This window comes from Sinohyriopsis cumingii, chromosome 13 (assembly GCF_028554795.1).
Source record: "Sinohyriopsis cumingii isolate HCF-2022 chromosome 13, ASM2855479v2, whole genome shotgun sequence".
Classification (NCBI taxonomy): domain Eukaryota; kingdom Metazoa; phylum Mollusca; class Bivalvia; order Unionida; family Unionidae; genus Sinohyriopsis; species Sinohyriopsis cumingii.
The window spans coordinates 11,486,377-11,509,617 of NC_142973.1; the positions used below are offsets into that span (position 1 = coordinate 11,486,377).

The following is a 23,241-nucleotide window of genomic DNA, read 5'->3' on the forward strand; positions in this document are numbered from 1 at the left end:
GATGCTGGCATGCGTAAGAATCTGGTTAATTAAGATGAAACCACTGGGCATAGATGGGCAACTAACAACTGTTCTATGTAAAAGTGCTAATTACTGAATGTGGAACTGCAAAAATGCAAATCTAATGTGTGACCCTCATGCTGTCTGGTTGGTTCTAAATGGTACTTTCAACATATGACTGACTATAACATGCCAAGAAAATGGGAGTAAAGTGGTTATTCCAAAAACACCAAGACAGCTGACCCAGACTGACCTGGTGAGTAAAGTGGCTATCCCAAAGACACCAAGACAGCTGACCTAGACTGACCTGGTGAGATATTAATCCATGACCCCTGAATCACCAGTCCAATGCTCTACCAACTGAGCTACTGTGGTCAAGTGGAATCTGGACATGCTGAAGTTTGTTTGCAAAAAGGAAAGCAAGATTATACTTTGGAAGTCACTAATGCCAATTTGTTTGCAAAAAGAAAAACAAGCTTATACTTTGGAAGTCACTAATGCAAATTTGTTTGCGAAAAGCAAAGCAAGAGTATACTTTGGAAGTCACTAATGCCACTTTGTTTGCAAAAAGGAAAGCAAGATTATACTTTGGCAGTCACTAATACCACTTTGTTTGCAAAAAGGAAAGCAAGATTATACTTTGGAAGTCACTAATGGCAATCTTTCAAGTTACAAGATCAATGATTCAGAAAATTTTCAACAGTTACATTATCAATGATTCAGACAATCTTCAATATTTTGTGATAAATTTTAGCCTAGAATATATTTATGTATGTTACGTATGGCATATCAACACAATCATGGCTATTTCATGCCAACTAAAGGTAAAGTTCGAAAAATGTAAAAATGAATTGCATCAACACCTACAAATGTAAACTCTTGCAATTAACTAGGATAGCTCTTGCAATTAACTAGGATAGCTTTACCAACAGTTCTAATCGTTTGTCACAGCTACTTACTTCATGCTTTCATCAAACCTGATGGTGGCTGCAGAATGAAACACAACAGACACTTCATCCATCAGAAGTTTCTCCTCTACCTGGCCAATTCCAAGTCCTTCTTTTATAATGTCACCCTCCACAGCAAATACTTTGGACTTGTAGTTTGGGTTAGCCTCTATTAATTTGTCAAATAACTGATGAAATAAAAGTAATTTCTCAAATTAAAGTTACAAAAGAAGAATATATTGTAAGTCATAATTTCCAGTGTAAGTTACCTGTATAATACACTGAATTAATCTTAACTGTTACATAAATTACTTCAAAAACCATGTTTTGTCAAAATTATACCACATGCTCTGTCTTTTGTATCATTTAAAAATAATTTCATGGTACATTTCACAAAAATTTCCTTTACATATCGGATTATTTGCAGTTTTGGTAATTCTCAGTAAAGCAAGAAGGATGAGTGTGTCGTCACTGTGTGTGATTTTAATTTTTTAAAATAGCTTTAACAATTTTCTAGTTATATACCTACAATATCTGAAGTATGGCAGTTTAAAGAGCTGTCTAGCACTGGGGCCTTATGCCAAAGACCTGTAGAATCATGTCCCACCTAGTCACGTTATCCTGATACCAGGCTGACCAGTCCTAACACTAACCTCTTAATGCTGAGCTCCAAGCAAGGCAGCTTCTAATATCATTTTTGTAATCTTTGGTACAACTCAGCCAGGGTTCAAATCCCTGACTTCCAACATCCAAGTTGGATGCTCTAACCACTTACACCATTGAAGGGGTCCCAAGAAGGAAGACAGTACAAAGGTTATGACAATGCTTCCTTAATACAGAAAAGATTTGCACTGTAGACTTACAACTCTTCAGTAAAGGGAAAAAGTGTCCTATACTTATGGTCACACGTTTCAGATGAGTCCATTTACCATTAAGAAAAGTGTCCTATATTTATGGTCACACGTTTCAGATGAGTCCATTTACCATTAAGAAAAGTGTCCTATATTTATGGTCACACGTTTCAGATGAGTCCATTTACCATTAAGAAAAGTGTCCCATATTTATGGTCACACGTTTCAGATGAGTCCATTTACCATTAAGAAAAGTGTCACAAGAAACAGCATCCAAAATATGAATAAAAAGGAAAAGAAACAAACAAATGAAAAAAAGACTCAATACCCGATAACCTGTTTTTCTTCTTTTAAACAGCTATGACTATAAAAAGGTGTTATATAGACCAGGATTGTAAGGACAAGCTCTATATCTCTACTATTAGGAAAAAATGACAACCCACCCACCACCATTTCTTTGTGTGAAACATGCAGCATGACAGAATGTGACAGATCTCAGTGAATTACTCCACAGGTACCCTACTTACACAAAATATGTCATCCATACTTCTGAGTGATTTGCTTAACAATGGATTCAAGAAAAGATAAAAATATCAAATTCTTGTATTGAATGTGCTGATGTACCAATAGTTTTGAATATACTGATGTACCAATAGTCTTCATGTATTACAATGATATAATCCTGAATGTCTCTGAATGAATTCAGAATAATCAAAAGTAGTGTTTTAGTTCAAAAACTCAACTCAATGAGCACTTTTTAATTAAAATGAATAATTTAAATGATTCCTCTCAAATTATATCTGAACACAACAGTAAATGATTTCACAGAATGAACTTAAAAAAAGGAATGAATAATTGTTTACTTTATCCTATATATACTAATTTCACTTGACCTATGACACAATAGAATGCTCAGGACGTGAGTCATTTTAAATGGAAAATTCCATTATATTGTAAATAAGTTCATTTAAGAACATTCAATGTTTGTAAACAAGGTTAGGCCTTGAACTCAAATCAAAGTAAACATCTTTTAAAAAAATGACCATAATCAGGTAGGCCAAAACTCCAACCTCAATCACAGACAAGAGTCAGAACAGAAAAATTAAATACATATAAAATCAAATAACATGTTAAGACACACACACACTGATCTCAAGAGTAAATACAGAATTGAACCATATTTGGTTCTAGTAGAAAGATGGGGTGTTTAAAGAGCATTTATGGCAGAGCAATCACTGATCAACTCTGTGAAACATGATAAACTGTTACAAAAAAAACACTGGGCTAAATAAAGAATAGACATTGACACCTACAAGAACAATAGGCAGATGTTTCAGAAAGCAATACCTATGTTTCACACTGCATGCAAGCCAAAATTATTAATCCACAATTATCAGGGCTCTCCACAGACAAGTACCCTCAGAGTTTTGACTGACATTGTGAGTTTAAATGTGACCCATTTCTGATGCATGGACACTGCAACCTTTGTGGTTTTATGACCAGAGCATCAGCCATAATTACCATTGATCTGCCTCCAGCGTAATTTCCTACTGAGTGTGCACTGTCAATAACAAAGTTACCGTATGCACCAGTGATCAAAAATTGCTAAACTACTGTTTACTCTTTATCAGGCAATAATATTACACCTATGTAACAATCCAGGCTGTGAGATGTCAGTTTGCTCCATGAATAATCAACAATCCAAGCTGTGAGATATCAGTTTGCTCCATGAATAATTAACAATCCTAGCTGTGAGATGTCAGTTTGCTCCATGAATAATTAACAATCCTAGTTGTGAGATATCAGTTTGCTCCATGAATAATTAACAATCCTAGCTGTGAGATATCAGTTTGCTCAATGAATAATTAACAATCCAAGCTGTGAGATATCAGTTTGCTTCATGAATAATTACCAATCCTAGTTGTGAGATATCAGTTTGCTCCATGAATAATTAACAATCCTAGCTGTGAGATCATGACTACTAATGACTACTGAGATTTTAGTTTTGACTCAAATTTTCATACAACTCTCGAGTTTATGGGGTAAAAGGTCAAACAACTCTTCCATTCTTTTACATACAGTGGAACCCTGCTATAATGCGATAATTGGGGTCCAAAATTTGGATCGCATTAATATCGGGGTCACGTTAATGTGGGGTTTATAAGTATTTTACTTTTATCAGAGAACAACTCATTGGCACATATATGTGTATTAATGTCTAATGTGTATGATGAATAGGGTATCAACATCGTTTACTATTGTGCAGTCATGGCATGCAGTTCATCTATAATGCAATTAATTCCATAGAAAATTTGCACACATATTTACAATATTTAATACAAAAAAATTCCCAGATCATTGTGTCTGAATTCAGTGTCTAATATACAGCATGAACAGAGTATCATCACCGTTTACTTGCCGTCTGATATCGTACCATCGGGGCTTGCAATTAATCCATAATATATGTAATTCCATTGCCAAAATTTAAACTATTCAATAATTTTGTCACACATCATTATGTGTCTGAATTCAATGTGAAAAAATAACAGAAAAATTAGGTTAAGAAAGACGAAGCAGGTGTACGGTTCATTACGTTCCAGGGTCTATGAGTGGTGTCTGAACAAATTTCATACTGCTAAAATTTTCTCATATGCATTTCCGTGTACATTTATCCATTGCAAATTTCCAATAATTAACGCTTGTATGCCTATTCGTTTTAATGACTACAGCAAGAATAATTAACAATCAACACATGCTTTCAGTGTGCATATAACTTTTACTTCAGATTTTGTGAATATTGAGAAAAAACATGTAAAAACTACTATACTTGCGTTTGTAAACTTGCTTTTCCATAACAGTATAATATTTTTATAATAAAATCTAAAATTAATAACGAGTTCATGAACAAACACCATACCCGTAAAACCCGAGAACTGCATAGGCCTGCAATGGTCACAAGTCACGTTTATAAAAAATTTTAAGCTGAATGCATGTACAATTTCATACCCTTTCAATTTCCAGCTAATAAAGATGACATTATTTACTGGTCAACTGATTGCGTCTAATAACACCGCCAAGCCAAGCAAATATTATGGCGGCTTTCGTTTTTTTAATGTTTATTAAATTGTAAGAATCTTTTATCAACCACCGCACTGTCTGCTGCTTGGCTGTGTATGCAGTTAAACAAACACATGTCGGCTATTGTTTGCGCAACGATTGAATACAGAATTAATTGAAGACAATCACAAAGACAACTTAATGGTTTTACTCATAGATCAGTAATAAGTAACATTTCCGATAATGTTTATTTTGGCATAACACTTCAAGAACCTGGTGAAATTGTTAAATTTCAGAAGCCAAGCCACGATCGTATTAGATTCAAATTTGTACGCGAACTCTTCCCCAAAATGATAATAAACGTTTTACACACTATTTCTCGTACTTTAAAAAAAAAGTATTTTTCCGGGTACAAGAAAAATACAAGTACATGTATATGTATTTAAAATTTCAGGAACCACATGAATTTATACACGATCTCTTCCCCAAAATGATAATAATGTTTTTGCGTAAAGTGCAGAGAACTAATTGCATTTGTGAACTTGCTTTTCCATAACGGTAAAATATTTTTATAAAAAATGGGAAATTAATAATGAGTTCATAAGAAAACCCCATACACAGGTAAAACTCGAGAACTAAGTGCAGTAGGCCTGCAATGGTCAAGAGTCACTTTTATAAAAGAAAATTACAGTTGAACGCATGTACAATTTCATACCCTTTCAATTTCCACCTAATAAAACGGACATTATTTTTTGGTCATCTGATTGTGTCTAATAACACTGCCAAGCCCAGCAAACATCTTGGCGGCTTTTGTTTTTTTGATGTTTATTAAACCGTGATAATCTTTAATCAACTGCCGCATTGTCTGCTGCTTGGTTGTCTATGCAGTTAAAGAAGAAACACATGTTCGCTATTGTTTGAGCAACGATTGTATACAGAATTAATTGAAGCCAATCACAAAGATGTCTTACTGACTTTACTCATGGACCAATAATAAGTAACATTTCCGATAATGTTTATTTTGGCATAACACTTCAAGAACCTGGTGATATTGTTAAATTTCTGAAGCTACGCCACGATCGTATTATATTAAAATTTATACGCAAACTCTTCCCCAAAATGATAATAAATGTTTTACACCCTATTTCTCATACTTTAAAAAAAAAAAAAAATTCCCGGTATGAGAAAAATACACATACATGTATTTAAAATTTCAGGAACCACGCCATGATCATATTAAATTGGAATTCATACGCGATCTCCTCCCATAATGATATTAATTTATTTAAACACTATTTCATGTACTTTGAACAAAAAATATTTTTTTTCATGTACGAATATAAGAAATTTTGGGAACCATGCCACGACCGCGTTATAGCGGGGTTACACTGTATATTGAGAACTATGGTCATGTTGTAGAGGTTGAGAGTCTTACTCTGAAAGCAAACAGTTCATCAAGCCTATCATGGACCTCCTTTCCTCGCTTGGGCCGAATGAGTAGATAAATTGCCTTCAGCCGTGGACATGATCGCAGTAACTTTTCCACAAGGACCTTTCCCATGAATCCTGTTGCCCCAGTGATGAAGATACTCCGCCCTTCAAAAAACTCTGGAATGCTAGGAATGCTGGCCATCTTGCTGTAAAGCAAGCACAATTAAACTGAAATCCAGGATGCAGCCTTTATATACAGTATCTATATATCATGCCTGTATCTCCAACATCTATCTCACAATATATAATATACCCAAAAATAGTGATCAAAACTACATTTCCTGTCTTGCCTGCATAAAAGAGAACGAGTAGCACAAAGGTTAGCACAAGTTGTGATTTTGAAGCCCAGTGGGAGAAAGAAACTGTGTTGTCTGACAATCTCCATTTGTATGCCAGAGGCAGAAAAATATGTCCCGAGTAGTTAAAATAGCCAGCTTCACAAAGATGAGGACCTTTCATCAACAATTTATAACAGAAAACACAGAAATAACATATCTGAGTAGGATTCAACAAATGATTTTAAATTAATTCATTTTATTATTTTCACAGAAATGGCAAGTGTAAAGAAAAGTTTAATGTGCTGTACTGCTAGGGGCCCACAACTTATTTTATACACTATAGATTAGGCAGGAGCCCATCAGCAAGCTCTGAATAGAAGCCCATATAAGATCCAATATCCTAGTGTATGCCACTGTGTAATGTACTTCTGTACATTTCCAAGAAAGCAAGTAAATAAATCTAGGAACATAAAAGCACAGACCCTAACTGAAAATCATTAACAGGTGAGGTAAACGATGGCCTGTCCATCAAAACTAACTTTGAGAATCTGCACCAGTTGCCACAATATGTACCATATATACTCACTTATAAGTCAACTTAAACTGCAAACAACTTCTGATGGCAACACAGAAAAAATCCTTACTTGTCAATTTTCATTCATCTCTGCCACCGTCACAAATACTGCACAGAAATAAATACAGTAGAACCTGTCTTGAAAGACCACCCCTTCTGCCAAAAAAAAGTGGTCTTCCAAGACACGTGGTCTCTCATGACAGGCCAAAACACTATATAACCAATAAATATGTTCAAGGAGAACCTGGTCTCTCAAGATAGGTGGTTTTTCATAGCAGTGGTCTCTCAAGACAGGTTTTACTGTAATAACTATCCTGATCCTACAAGTGACAGCGACCCTGTCATTATTTCCATGTCATATAGCTTGATGTTCTATCTATGTATCCATATATTAATTGATTGCCTGATCAGAAATAGGACAGCCTCTTTATTTGCATAGCTATAACATAAAAGTCAAAGTCTTTATACTGGAAACATATCCATTACACAGAAATATCAATATATAAAATAAAAATGTCACAAAATCTGGATTTTACATTTTGAAGTTATGACAGTTCAGATAATAAGACTAGAGTCCATAACTGAGAATTTCTACACATAAAAATATAAAATCATGACATTTCATTTAGCAGTCAAAGTCTTTAACAATGTGTATTTTAAATGCAAACTGTATCAGATTTTTTTTTTTAATTGTTCTAATTCAGAATTACTGCACTCAAACTGGGGACACTCGAAAGTTCACAGCATTGGGAATAGGGTAGAATTTTGGCCAGTCATAAAACAGGCCCAGAAAAATCATGCAAGTTGTACTTGGATGTTATGTAGTGACAATCATCAAAGTAACCAAGATGCTTGAATCATCAAGGTAACTGAGATGCTCTGACATGTCAGATGACAAGCGTTCAGCCTGATTGTTATTATGTAACACTTAACATCTTACAGCAATAGAAGCTGTCAGCATACAATTGTTAACTGCCTAGTGTTAACCTTTGACAAGTAGACAGAATAAGCAACCTAATATGTATTACTGCTGCAGTCTTGTATATAGAGTATCATTGGCAGTTACTAGTCCGTATAAATCAGCTTCCCAAATATGTGTTGATCCTGCTGGACTCTTAGTAAATCTAATGTCACCCTGTTCATTAAAACATGCCATTTTGCTGCAAACAAATCTGTCTGGAACACAACAGTTTAGACAACTACCATATGTGGCCATGAAATACAAAATGGCACAGGAGTTGTATTATTCCACATTGATTTATAAGTTGCCAAACACAGGATTTGACCTATAAATATTGTGTACATATTGCCAAAAGAACGCTTCAACTAACATTACCTCAGATGTAAGAAATACCAGTGTCTAAAACATACACTAATATTTTGCAAAAAGATCAGTTTGCAAACAATTCCTCAATTTTATGAACATGTGATATATCAGACCCACAATAGTCCATCAGGGCTAACAGAGATTGGTGGGGGGGGACTGATCTATCTGACTGTGCAAGTACTTGTTTGTGCACACTCCGGGCATGGGAAGAACCTCTATAGCAGCAACAACACCTGCTCATTCCTGAATACCATTGGATGAATCTTTTATTTGCACTGGGTGTGACTCTCCCTATACAGAACACCACCATTAAAGACATTTCATTTTCAGGGCTGGGGGTGCTGTGTTAGTGAGTGTGTGATTTTGGAATTTTTAATGTAGCTTTAACAATTTTTCAGTCATATCGCTACGATGTCTGCAGTGTGACAGTTTATAGTGATGTCTAGCACTGGAACATCGTGCCGCAGACATGCAGCATGATGTCCCACCCAATCACATTATCCTGACACCAGGCTGACCAGTCCTAACACTAACCTCTTAATGCTGAGTGCCAAGCAAGGCAGCTGTAGTACCATTGTTGTAAGTCTTTGGTATGACTCGGCTGGGGATCGAACCCACAACCTCCTGCATCCTAGGCGGACTCTCTTACCACTAGGCCAACAAAATGGTTGGGGGTGCTGTGATTTTCTTTCATGCCTGGAAGTTTGGTTTTCTTTTACCTCAGGTTATTTTTTTTCAGCAAATATAACAGATATAATTAGTTCTTTTCTTCTACAAATAAGAGCAGCAAGAATGTTTATTCAATCTATTTAGATGCTGGATCCCCTCCCCCCCACCTCCAAAGTGGAACTGTACTGTCAACCCTGAGATACACTGCAAGATTACCTATGAATATTTATGACCAAAAAAACTGACTGAATTAAGTTTATTATGAAATTAAGCCTTGTTTAGAAATGTATAGCTGTACCTTTTTTCAACACAGTAAGCAATGCCTTCTTTATCTGTCTTCCATTTTATCAATATAAAATTAGAGAAAATGGGAGACCTCCAACCTGGCAGTTCTTCTGAGTTCTATGGATAAACTATACTGTACCTTACTGAATACAAGTCCAATAACCAGAAAGTAACTCATGGTTACCAGAGGCACTTTATTCAGGGGAAAACTAATGATAACACCCTCTCTAATTAACACAACAAAGTAGACTGGAAATATACTGGTGGACAGGTCTGCCAAAGCGAACAAGAAATGAAGTAACAGATACTGCAATCTGCATTATGCTAACATCTTAGTTGTAACTTTCACTGTGTTACATTGCAACTTCTAAAATATTATGTATTTTTACGGTGGTTAATATATAATTAAATAAATCAGAATGCAATGAAGAGACTGAAATGGAATAATGCAATACAGAATGGAATATGAAATGGCATTGTTACAATACCTATACACATCAAATTTAGAAAGAATTATTGGCAGATATAACGATGCAATAATGAACATACTTCTTACATTGAAAATAGAAAAAATGAATAATGCATAAAATGTACAGCAAATACTACATATGTAGAATTATGGTGGTAAACCCCCCTCCTATTCACAATGCTTAATGAGAGTGAATAAGACATTTCTTCATACATATATCCATGTAGTTTTCTACACTGGATTCTATGGTGTGTGGAATAGGCCACATACTGGGAAATTGTTAACACTTACTTGTACAATTGGTTATTAATGGTGATTTAGTGATATTATTCCTGTATTTGTGATAATAAGTTATTTATATTATTTTGTCTATGACATTTGAACACTGGATGTTTTCATCATTGTACAGTGTAGTCATTTGCAAAGACGTGGGCTTAAGAATGCAGGATACAAGGGGGCATGCTGAGAACAAGAATATTCCAGGTGCTTCGTTTTGGGGATCATCAATGTTTGGGGATGAAATTGTGTCATTATTATTATTACCAAAATACATGGAGAATTATTGTTGTTGTTGTTGTTCTAGGGTTTAACGCCATTTCTCAGCACAGGATAAGCAATACATGGCGGTTAGTATAACTAGTGGAGGAAGAACCCTGGAAAAACCCAGGGAAGAACCACCGACCCACGAGATGCTACTGGCAGGCTTTCCCATGTACCCACACTAGCCGAGTCTTGGACTCAAACCAACGCAGACAGAGGTGAGATGGCAGTGATCCAGTACAGTGAGTGCTTTAGACCACTAGGCCACTTGGGGCCCCCATGGAGAATTATGTTACTGTCTTCATCATAAAATGCAAAGAAATAACCAATACAGGCCTTCATGTTTTAGGAAATACTCTCAGGCTTGTTCAAGACCGACTAGAAACCATTTGCAAAGAGCATGTGCAGAAAAACAGCTCATGTTCAATTTCTCCAAGATTTATACAAAATCCACTTCTCCTTGCCACTAAATTTTATTATTCATGAGTGTCAGTGGCATTTCATATTTGCTACATAAATATTCCACATTGCTGTACACTGCACTGTGCATTACCAATAACCCTTAAATGATATATGGGGGGGGGTAAAAGTGTACAATGTCCTCTTTACGGTGGTGTACGTTATAAGTGACTATATGCGCAGATAGTATCGAAAATTAAGAATGGAATCATCGAGGGGTCATACTGTGACCTGCGAGAGTTAGTGATCTGCTAACTGAAGTACAGGGGCTCGTTACAAAGAAAATCAAGGGATGGGGGTTCTAACCCTGTAACAATATAACACCCCCGCGAACTGGAGAGGGTGTTGACATTCGTTTCCGCCTAACGGTTGAATCAAGTGCATGTGCCTATCACTACGTTACAAACGAAACGTCAGCTATGCACATTTAATGTTGTCTCATATTTTTGCTTTGGAAGTATTCGTTCGTAAATCTCAAAATATACCGACATTAAGATGAAAATTAACGAGAACCTGCTCAACGACAATTTCACTTGAGTAGGTAACACTACTAACTCTGGTCACACTGGAGAACGGGTACCGGTAAGAACGCCTTGCGGGTAGAGACGTACTTCGTTTAGCATTCGGTGTACATCTTCCATTGTGCCGTCAAATTTAAAATGCCTCAGTGCAACATTCGGGACATAGGTCGCGCTCTATAGTTTCGTAATTTTCTACGTAGATTTTTGAATAAAAATAATTTCATAGGTTTTCCTCACTGGTTATCCTGACCATTAAAAACATCCCCGTATATATTAGGTATCGTAAAAAGAACTTTTTGTTCTTTTTATTTTGGCGTATGATAGATGGGTGTAATGTATATAGTATAAGCTTGGCCTTACTTGATATGTGTATCGATCCAAAAAAACTGCTATCTTCGCTTAGTCCTTTTCATATCCTGATTACAGGGGTAAATTGTAAAAGAAAAGAGACCCTTTTTTATTACATTTTATATATTTTGTAATCCATTCGCTGCACTTTCAGAAGCATGTATTGTGTAGTCTGGCAAAATTCGTTTTTCCTATTTTAATAACTCTAAAGAAAATGCATTATATTCCAGCTCAAAATGATTTTTCGAGCACAAGGGAGCATCCGTTTCGGTTAGCTGTGTGCATGGATCCACAGTGGCTCGTATCGTTACTTACAACTGACCTGTCATACATGTACTATATAATAACTACAAGGGATGACACTTGTCTCCTTGCTCGCGCGACCTATTTAAGAATAAACGCTATGTTTCAAGCTACGCTTTACGTAGCTTAAGAAATTTGGTAACGATATTTAGCCCAGGCATTCTACTGTGTATCCCTATCAAAGGTTTGACTTAATATCATACCTTTAAGGAATGCAAAATAATTACTACTCGACATGACCCTGATCGCGCCCGCTTAGTATACAAGTAAGATCACGCTGAATGGAATGCTGTCCTCTCATTGGTTAAAAGAAAATGACGTCCTGTATTTATTTAAAACTTATTTTCAGTTGGCCAATGAAAAGGTAGTATTCCATTCAGCACGTTGTTCTCGCATTGTAAGTGGGCGCGATCAAGGCCACGTCGAGCGATACCTAACTTATTAAGCTACGCAAAGCGTAGTTTGAAAGATCAGCGTTTATTCTTAAATAGGTCGCGCGAGCAAGGAGACAAGTGTCCTCCCTTGTAGTTATTATATAGTACATGTATGACAGGTCAATTGTAAGCAATGATACCAGCCCCTGTGCTTAGATCATGTACAGTTTCAACAAGTATAATAAGCAATGAAATTTCAGCCCCAGTACATGAGCAGCAGAGGGGGTGAACAGACCACTGTGGGGAATGGTCACCCTTTTTTTTTAAAAAAAAATGATTAATATAGATTGACCAAAAAATGAGGTCACCGCCCCCTCTGCTGCTATAATTTAATCATTCTGAATGTTCCTGAAGTTTATCTTCATCTGTTTCATCTTCATCTTTATTTGTTTTATGTTTCAAGTAATACTCCATTTCTGATGGTGGTTTTTCTATTTTTGGATTTATGTTCTTTCTGTGTTTATAATATATCGTTAAACTTCGATATCGATCTCCACCGCAATTTGCACAAATCTGATACAATCCTCTAACGCCGTTGTTACAACCAACACAACTTCGTGGACCAGCATGAGGGTTTTTCTTTAAAATATAATTGTGTTTTTTGCAATATTCTCCGCGGCATCTTTTATCACATTTGTTAGTGGTTCCTTGACGCAGCCACGAACAGTTATTCATTATATTAATGATATCTTTTTAATTAAATTTAATTTTATCATCACCCCTCTATCCAAAAATTTTATCAAGTCCAATACGATATCTTGTTCTAGGATCATGTAAATTTATTGTTATAAACCCGTGCTGGGTTGATTGTGCTTGTGAAAAGAAATTTCTGAATTTAATTATATCCATGTCACCGCTACACCAAGTTTGATGAATATTTCGCAACGTGTGCGTATCAACTCCATTAAACATAACTAAAATATTACAGTTATCTCTGATCACTTTTGGTATTTGTGTGTATCGCTGAGTAACATAAATCACATCAGTGTTTTTATGTCTGCCGCGTGGAATAATTCTGGCAGGATTTGATTGTTTGTCCAACATCACATCATCATATACAACTAAATTATTAATAAATCCGTCTAAAATATCAACACTCGGCGCTTCATCAATATCGGTTATAAACTCTATAACATCCTTATCTTCGTCCAGCAATCTTGCGTTTTCATTAAAATCTGTAAGCACATCATAACATCGTTGATCATCAACTGATGGTGCTACTAAATACAACTTATCCCATTTTACCATCTCATTATCAAATTAAGTAATAATTGCGTCTTGCCCGATCCAGATGGACCTATTATTATCATTCTGATCGAATTGGGTAACGCAGGATGGTGTTTAACTGGCTCTTGTTTTCGTGTCGCTGAGAAATCAATTATATTCATATATAAATAATATGAATCTATATTGTTTACGCTGCAAAGTTAAGACTCCAACTAATGATCTATCTACGGTTACAACAAAAAATGCAAGAATAGCATACGGTGGAAGATGTGCAGTATGTAACAGAAAAAAGTTTTCGTTTTTACCCATGAAAGATGGCGGTGATATTGCTAAATTAATGTCAAAGTTTCCAGGAACTCAATGGGCTAAATATCCTGGAGAAAAACATCTACCAGGATATAATTATTGTGGTCCTGGTACTCGACTTGATATCAGGCTTGATAATTAGGATCAACCAAAACCAGATGAGCATCCCATAAATGATATTGATCGAGCTTGTCACGCTCATGATGTGGCCTATAAAAATAAAGATCTGCAGCAGCGGCATATTGCAGATGTGAAGTTGATTCATTCGCTAGATTCCGTAAAAAATAAAAATATCAGAGAATCAGTAGCTAATTGGTTAGTAAAATCTGCAATGAAAGGTAAACTCGTATTAGGAGCTGGTAATTAATAAATGGAATTAATTTATTATAGTCCAGGGGGATATTGGAGGGGTAAAGCAGCAATTAGTAAACTCGCTGACGCAGCAAAAGTCAAGCAATCTACTGCTAAAGCGTGGTTATCCAAACAAGCAATATGGCAAATTTACCTACCATCACCGAAACGAATTCAGTATGCGTATTTCGATGTTAGTGTTCCTAATGAAGTTCATCAAGCAGATATTCTGTTTTTACCACATGATACTGTACGTAGAAAAACATACAAGTACGCGTTAACTGTAATTGATGTTGCAAGTAGATATAAAGATGCAGAACCGTTATCAGCGAAAACATCATCTGAAGTAGCCGATGCGTTTAAACGAATTTATCAACGCGGACCTCTACGATGGCCAAATCTATTACAAGTTGACCCTGGCAAAGAATTTCTTGGTCCAGTATCATCGTTGATGAAGCAACATAATGTGGCCGAGTGGTCTAAAGCGCTCTTCGTTACGGATCACTGCCATCTCACCTCTGTCTGCGGCGGTTCGAGTCTAAGATTCAGCCAATGTGGGCATGTGAGAAAGCTTGCCAGTAGCTTCTCGTGGGTCGGTGGTTCTTTCCGGGGTTTTCCGGGTTCTTCCTCCACCATTAATACTGGCCGCCATGTATAGCCTATCGTGCTGAAAAATGGCGTTAAACCCCACAACAACAACAACAACATAATGTCAAAATCAGACGAGGACACACTGCAATTCATCGTGATCAGGCAATTGTTGAACGATTTAATCGAACACTTGCTGAGCGGTTATTTGGATATCAGTACGCGAAAGAATTTATTCAAGATAAAAGATCTCGCGAATGGGTGGCAAGATTACCAAGTGTGATAACCGCGTTAAATAATGAGATTACTCGAACGACCAACATGAAACCTATTAATGCAATTACCAAAAAAAAATATACCTGTACAACGACGTGATTTTTCAACACAGCCAGTATTAGGTAATGTGTCCGTAAGATATTTATATGAACGAGGTGAACTTGAAGGTGGTAAAAAAAAGAGCGACTGATCCTATTTGGAGTGTTACTACACATAAGATATCCACCGTGACAAGATCCACTGGTAGACCAGCAATCTACAGACTAGATTCAACTGCTCCTCAACGTGGATTTGTACGTGAACAACTTCAAATAATTCCATTTTTCAGATACCGCCATAACATTACACAATTACAACTTGCACAGTGATTATTCTGCTGTTGTTTCAGCGTATTAATAAATTCAACGTCAAGATCAAAGTCGCGTTTATTTTTTTTATCACACTGTTTATAACCAGCTAATTTATTTCTTATTATGTCATCGTCGACATCATCATTAATCACTGATTCGTTTATGACAATCCTTCGTAGCTAAGATATTCTTCTAACTCTAGATACTGCGAGATAAACTAAGTTTGACCACTCGATACGATCATCGACGATCCAAACAACTGTGTCAGTAATAGTTAATCCTTGAGATGAATGAATCGTCATCGCGTATCCCAGCGTCCACGGGGATTTATTTGTTTTTAGTGCATCTTCAACAACATTGATATCAACTGCGACAATATCATTCAGTACCAAATTCTGTTTCTCGGTTTGTCCTGGTATATCAACGTCAATGTTTTGTCGCCGGGTATCTGCTGGTCGATAACATAACGGAACTGGGAACGTTGGAAAATTTTCTTTATGTAACTGAAACAACCGCTGCTGAAGTGTGTCTCTGACTATTTTTCAGCTTGCAACTATCAGATCATATGGTCGCCACGTTTGTAGAAAGTCGTTCATGAGTGTTTCTGAAATCACTTCACGCATTACTTCACACTGAATTTTATTCGGCTGTAATCTGATTAATTTTTTAAAATCCCTTAATTCTGGATCAAGTGCTCTATGATCATCAGTCACTTCTTCATAATAATCGACAAAATCTTTCAGCCAATCATGTGGAGATGGTCCAACAAAGGGTGGTGGTTGACCTTGATCACCACACATTATCACAGCAGTATTTCTTGTTAATAGCCAATCAAGAAACGTTTTTAATGTTTCTAACGGCACCGTGCATATCTCATCCCAGATGATATTCCGAGGGATATATTTCTCACCCATCCTCGAAGATGTCCATGCGTCACCCTTCCATCGAAAAAAGCTGTGATAAGTACACGATTGTACCCCTCGTTGTTTCATCTCTCGCGCGAGTCTATGTGTAGGAGTTAAAACAATCATATCTGAGTTCTGAAATAATTCAATTGCTCGAGTCGTCTTACCAGACCCTCCTGGTCCGTTCAGATAAACCGTTTTATTTCTGGTTATTGGATCGTATACCGATGGTGCAGAAGAATTTTTCAGTGTTTGATATTTTTTACAATAAAAATCTTTGATCGTAACATCAGCGGATTCGGAATAATCGATTATGTTTTCTTTTTTTATTCTCCACGAACCCCACTGTGCATAAGTATCGATATGTAGTTGTTCTAACAGTCCTGAGTGTTTTTTGCTGATATAAAACGAATCAGTAGCGACTCTAAGAAGCAAACTTAGAAACTTTATTCATCATCGATAATAGATTTATTGAAACATATGCGAGCATCGATGATCTTAAATGAGTGTACTGGGGTGACTCACCGTCCATGTAGCTCACGATTGTACCCAGATTAGTTCCATTTGACAAGAAAGCTATTTTTCGATTTATAAACGTGTTTTTCTTCGTTGTATCAGCGATTATAAAATCTAACTCAGCATCGTCCATGATCAGTCTTGCGCAATGTCGTTTACGATCGTATGATCCTCCTTGAGTGAACTTGCCAATTATTTTTCTGCCAAGATCTTTTGTAATTTTATTCTCGTAATCTGTTTTATCCGGGTTTTCATCATCAGAATACTGTTTTTGCTGTGGTAACCAAACTTCGGTTTGCTTCCGATATGATATAATTGCTTCACTTACAATCAACCGTGTTAACATCGCACAATCAAGCATGAACCGTAACAGTACTATTGGTGCCCACATTTTTTCTGAAAAATGTTTTCCAAACCAAACATAACAAATTGGATGAAGTCCCATAGCAAACTCGATTGACTCGATACGAGCGAATCCAGCCAGATCAAAATCCAGTAATGGTCCATTTATTGATACTCGTGTTATTTCATGCGTCGGATGACCGAATCGCTCAAAGTACACAGAACAATCTCCGTACCCGAGAAAACTTCCGGGAAAACACGCGACCATATCAACAGAAATAACATCTTTATAATTATATTTAGTATTTCATAATCCACCGTGTCCGTATTCGACACAACTGGATACTATGTCATTGAGAAAATCAAATCTAGTTGGCTTCCACGAATTTTTCTTTCTGGCAAAATGAGCAGCAACTGACGGAACAGTAAAACAGTTGCTCAATAGTTCGTCAGTATCATCAGTATATTGTAGTGCAAGATTTTTCATTTTCTCGTGAAGAAGATCTTCTCGATAAATAACGCCATTAGGTCGTACAAACTGAACAAATTTTCCTTCCTCGTATGAACTCTGAAATAACCATACTGACACAGGATCGTCTTTACTTATTTCGTTATAAAAATCAAACATATCTCCGGGATAACATTTAACAGTTCGATTTCGTGGAAACACCGTTACTGCGCTAGTCCATGCGTGTGCGTTATGATCAATAATTTCGATCGAAGCACCTTTTGATTTATACGCTGATTCAAATAATATTTCTCCTGTTATTGTCGCTACGGTTATTGGAAACTTTAGTTTTTTCCCTAGTTCAGCCACATCGCTTATTGACGCGCCGGTATCTTTAACTGTTTCGCCCCACTAATTTATTATTTTACGTCTTTCATCCGTTAAGCCGTTTCCACGGGCCGCGTTTGTAAAATGTTCTGTTACTCGCTCGGCCACACAGTTTATTTTTGAAAATTTCATCGGCGTCAGTTTATCAACGTTAGGTTTTTCATTTATCACATAGATTCCATAAATAACTGCTGTTACAGGATACGCTCGCTCATAATATGGTTTGTCAATGCCAGTCAGTAGACCTGGTTTAGAATCTTTACTTAGTACGACAGTTTTTCCACCCTTGTGTACAGGATCATATTTGTCACGGATAATCCAATCATCTGTTTCTGTCAACACGACAAATTTTATTCTGAAAAGATATTTATGATTATCAACGTAGTTAATGATAGTTGCTGCTCGTTCGTCATTCATCGTAGCGTCGATGACATCGTTACGTATAATCTTGAACGTTGACCATACATGAGATGCACCATCTGTGTGAAATTCTTTCTTGGCGCCGTGAATTTTATTATTCAAACTTTTATTTTTCGGATCAACCAGATCTCGTATCGGTAATGAGGGAGATATTCTGTCGAGATTAAATTTATCTGCGCGGGGTTTGATTCGGGACAAGCTATCGAACTCGCTCATATTATATTTCAAACAAGTATTTAAATGAAAAATATTATATATAATGTCCCAGTGCAAATGGCTGATGATCGGTTCATTGACTCGCTATAATAAATCCTGCAAAAACGAATTCTGCGGACGGCATTCACAATCTGTTCGTAATGGTAGTTTAGGACCAATACCGTGCCTGCGATGTGGTGTTGGAGTGCGAGGAAAACACAATTATGTGCTCGCTGTGGTGGTAAGCGATACAGGGAACTTAAAAGATATTATGATAAAAAAATAAAGACAGTGACAGATCTATAAAATCCGTAGAGGACTATCTAACTAAGTTTTCAGACAAATTATGATTTAAACAAATACATTTATATATAAATGGAGCAAAATATGGACGAGTTTATGAAGCATCCTGTCATTGGGAATTACGAATCAAATCGTAATGGTGTGATCAGACATTGTCGGTTGAAAAGACCAGTTGGTACTGTTAATAATAATACTGGTTGTCTCCAGTTTGGTGCTGGGAATAAAAAATATTATTGTCATCGTTTCGTATTCGAATGTTTCTTTGGGGTGATTAAAGATGGTTTTGTGATTGATCATATTGATGGAATCAAACTTAATAACAATTTATCCAATCTGAGGGTTGTCACGCAAAGTCAGAATTGTAGATTTGGAAACACCGGTTGTAATAATAAAACTGCCAAAGCAGTTTTATCTATAAATTTAGAGACGGGTGAAGAGAGAATATTTCAGTCAATGAACGCGGCTGGAAAATATTTTGATATTGAAAGGTTTTAAGTATATTCTGTCGCGGAAAATATAACCAGATCCGCTTTTTCTAAAAGATATGATCAAAGAATCATCTTCCAATATCAATGATGGAGATAAATCGTGAAGTTCGCCGTGATAGACGGGAAGAAGAAATTATGCAGTTGAAATTATTGCAACTAATATTTATATGAGTTTAACCGTGTTGTAATGACCGGGTTCTGGCGTGAATGTTGAATGAGTAGCCTCCGAATCCCAATCTTCCGTAGATGGTATAACCGTAGAATCTTCCGTCGCTGTTAAATCTTCTGCCGGTACAACCGTTTTTTCTATCACTGTTAGTTTATTCAGTATTAATTTCGCGTATTCCAGGTGAAGTGAGGATCTGTTAATTACGCCAGCAATACAATCAACGATAAATACTTTTTCTTTTTGTGTTATTGCGGCCGAGCCAGCGTAGATTATTTCTTCATCCATATATAAGTAATTATTCTATATTTAAATCGTAAAATTATACCTGAAGAAGGGGGATAACTCCGTTGAGCATCTCATGTAATTGAGTTACTTCCCTTTGACAGTGTTTACTATCGTAAGCGGAAGTTTACTGTAATACATCTATTCGCGATTTATTCATGTATGTTAATTTCATGCACATGGGAGTTATTTGGATGTAAACCGCACTTATTTAATTTTGATTTGTCTATCAATGACTGTATTTAACACAAACAATAATTTACCGATGTCTGCAGAGTGGCGGTTTGGTTCACTCGTGTTAATAACAAGTGGCCGTCTGCAGTGTTGGCAGTTAGCCAGAACGTTCTTCCGGTATATATGTTATCCCGAAAAATAACTAACTTTTTAAATCTGACTTATACGTTTTATCTGTGTGCAGAACTGAAAAATTGATTATATTAAGTTTGCAGAGATAGAGATTTCTTCAGTGATGGTTAGTTATACAATAACTTTCAAAACATATATAATCAGATTAGGAACCATGGCGCAAGTGTAGCGCAGCTGACTCTCATCCTGGGGGTCTGCGGTTGGAATCTCCTGACGGGCTATATTGCCGACGGTACCGATTAGTAGGGTTTTTCCTATATAAAAGTGGGGGCGCCAGCAGCCCGTGTACATCTCACACTACGAAACCGTAGTGTGACTGCATTTTAGCAGCCCCGGATTTTCTCCGGGGGGGGGGGTGTACATTGGCGCATAGACGATCTTCTGTTAGAAAAATTCTCCGGAGATATGTCTCTGCACGCCCCCAAAATAAACAGTAGAGTTTATGTAAAAGCTCTACGTCACATAGGTACCCACATAGAAAGAATGTTGGCTAAAAGAAACGATCATGGGATGCCGAGAAAAGACCATAAACAAAGGTCTCACGGGACAAAAGTCTTAACGGACAAAGTCTCAAACAAAGGATCCCATGGAGACACACAGGCCAGTGCAGGAATACCCATGAATGATAACCGCTCATCATGCTACTGTTTATTTTTGTTAAAATTTATTTATTCTGATATATATATATATATATATATATATATATATATATATATATATATATATATATATATATATATATATATATATATATATATATATATTCTGAAATATATATTTTATTTATTCTGATATATTTTATTTATTTATTTTTATTTATTCTGATATATTTTATTTATTTATTTTTATTTATTCTGATATATATAATATTTATTCTGAAATATATAATATTTGTTCTGAAATATTTGATTTATTCTGATATATTTTATTTTTTTATTTTTATTTATTCTGATATATATTTTTATTTATTCTTACATATATAATATTTATTCTGATATATATAATATTCATTCTGAAATATATAATATTTATTCTGAAATATTTTATTTATTCTGATATATATATAATATTTATTCTGATATATTTTATTTATTCTGAAATATATTTTATTTATTCTGATATATAATATTTATTCTGATATATATATATTTATTCTGATATATATTTATTCTGATATATTTTATTTATTCTGATATATATAATATTTATTCTGAAATATTTTATTTATTCTGAAATATTTTATTTATTCTGAAATATATAATATTTATTCTGAAATATATATTATTTATTCTGATATATTTTATTTATTCTAATATATATAATATTTTTTCTGAAATATTTTTTATTTGATCGATTTGAGTACCAACCACCCCATCAAAACAAAAAAAGTGATTGATTTACATGATTTTAAGTACCAACCACCCCATCATTTCTGAATAAATATTTCAGATTATAATAATTATCTCAGAATAAATAAAATATTAAGATTTCACATACAGATTCACTATTAATTCGTCTCCCCGTAGGTCAATTAAGTGTCCTATGTGGTCAGTTAGTTTGAAATTTATTCGTGTTAATACATTATTATGACACCGTAGATAAACAGGATTGGTTGGTACTTGCACGATTAAATCGCCGGGCGGCACTTGCGGCGTGAACGTGTATAAAATGTATTCTTGCTGAGCTTGGTTTGATTGAGCGAGGTCTATATTATAGCTGCCATCGATCACATCACAAATGAGATTAACTACAACCGTCGAAGTTATATTAACAATTCCTGGTGATACGTGTCTGCCGCCGCCATATAGATCATTGTTATGTTTGAAAACAGTTGCTGGCGGGGCTATTTTTCTCCATGATTCGATGATTTTAGGAAAGTTCTCCGTGATAATATCGATGAGTGATTTTTTTAGTTCATCGACATTAATCCCTGGTATTACAATAGTTGGTAATTGTTGTTCAGTTATTTTGTAGTGATTGAGAAACCATGGTTTAGCTGCATACTTATCAATAATTTCATCACCGTGGTAAATCATATTATAAATGATAGTTTTATTAACGTATCTAAGATCTGATATAACCTGATTTAGATGTTTTATCGTCTCAACGATTTGCTGTTTCACATCATCGCTGTAGATGTCAGAAAAGAAATTTCGTAGTTTGTTGATTGATTGTTTAAATTCAAATTTAATAGGTTCGAAATATGATTTAATAAATCCTTCATCAACGAGTGGATTTATTTTAACACCATCTTCATACCAATTATTTATTATTTGAGGAAGATGTTCACCATCAGTAGCAACAATAAGAAAAGTAGTTCCAGGCCACCTCCACGGGTATTTGCCTCGGTATTTGGGAGTTTTTATAAACGATTTTTCATCTGTAATAAAATCACCCCGACGTGGTTCTGGTGGTCCATGATATTCTGGCGGGATTTCAGGCCAACCTAGTACTGATCTTACCGATGATTGATAAATGTCAACGGAGTAATCAGGTGAATGTATTTCAGTTGCAGAAGATAACGTCGGCTCATGAACGTCGATTGATATTTTTGCTTCTTTTCCCGTTATTGATTTCATTCTGCGTTGAAATTCTTCATTTATCTCTTCAATCTCATAACTACCAGTCGGCAATCCAACAACAATCCAGTCAGGTGTTCCATCATCTTTATTTTTATTAGCGAATACGAGCGAATTATTTGCCGGTGTTCCATTAAATGATTTCGATCTGATATTTGGCCAACTGTAATACACTCGTAATTGTGCTAGT

General features: G+C 35.7%; 1 protein-coding gene across 4 annotated transcripts in view; it reads right to left on the reverse strand.

Annotated features, from left to right (window-relative positions):
- LOC149784943 (fatty acyl-CoA reductase 1-like) overlaps positions 1–11,622 on the reverse strand; it is a 55,907-nt gene extending 44,285 nt beyond the window's left edge. The window contains exons 1-3 of one of the 4 annotated variants that reach the window (XM_089978590.1): positions 11,503–11,622; positions 6,291–6,492; positions 960–1,135 (exon numbers count right to left, since the gene is read on the reverse strand). In XM_089978590.1, the coding sequence (XP_089834716.1) occupies positions 960–1,135; positions 6,291–6,488 (374 nt within the window). In that variant the 5' untranslated portion in view covers positions 6,489–6,492; positions 11,503–11,622. Of the gene's footprint in view, positions 1–959; positions 1,136–6,290; positions 6,493–9,492; positions 9,662–11,253; positions 11,423–11,460 lie in introns of those variants that run through there. The other 3 variants (XM_089978589.1, XM_089978591.1, XM_089978592.1) reach the window with 3 other exon arrangements.
- Positions 11,623–23,241: the final 11,619 nt, after the last annotated feature.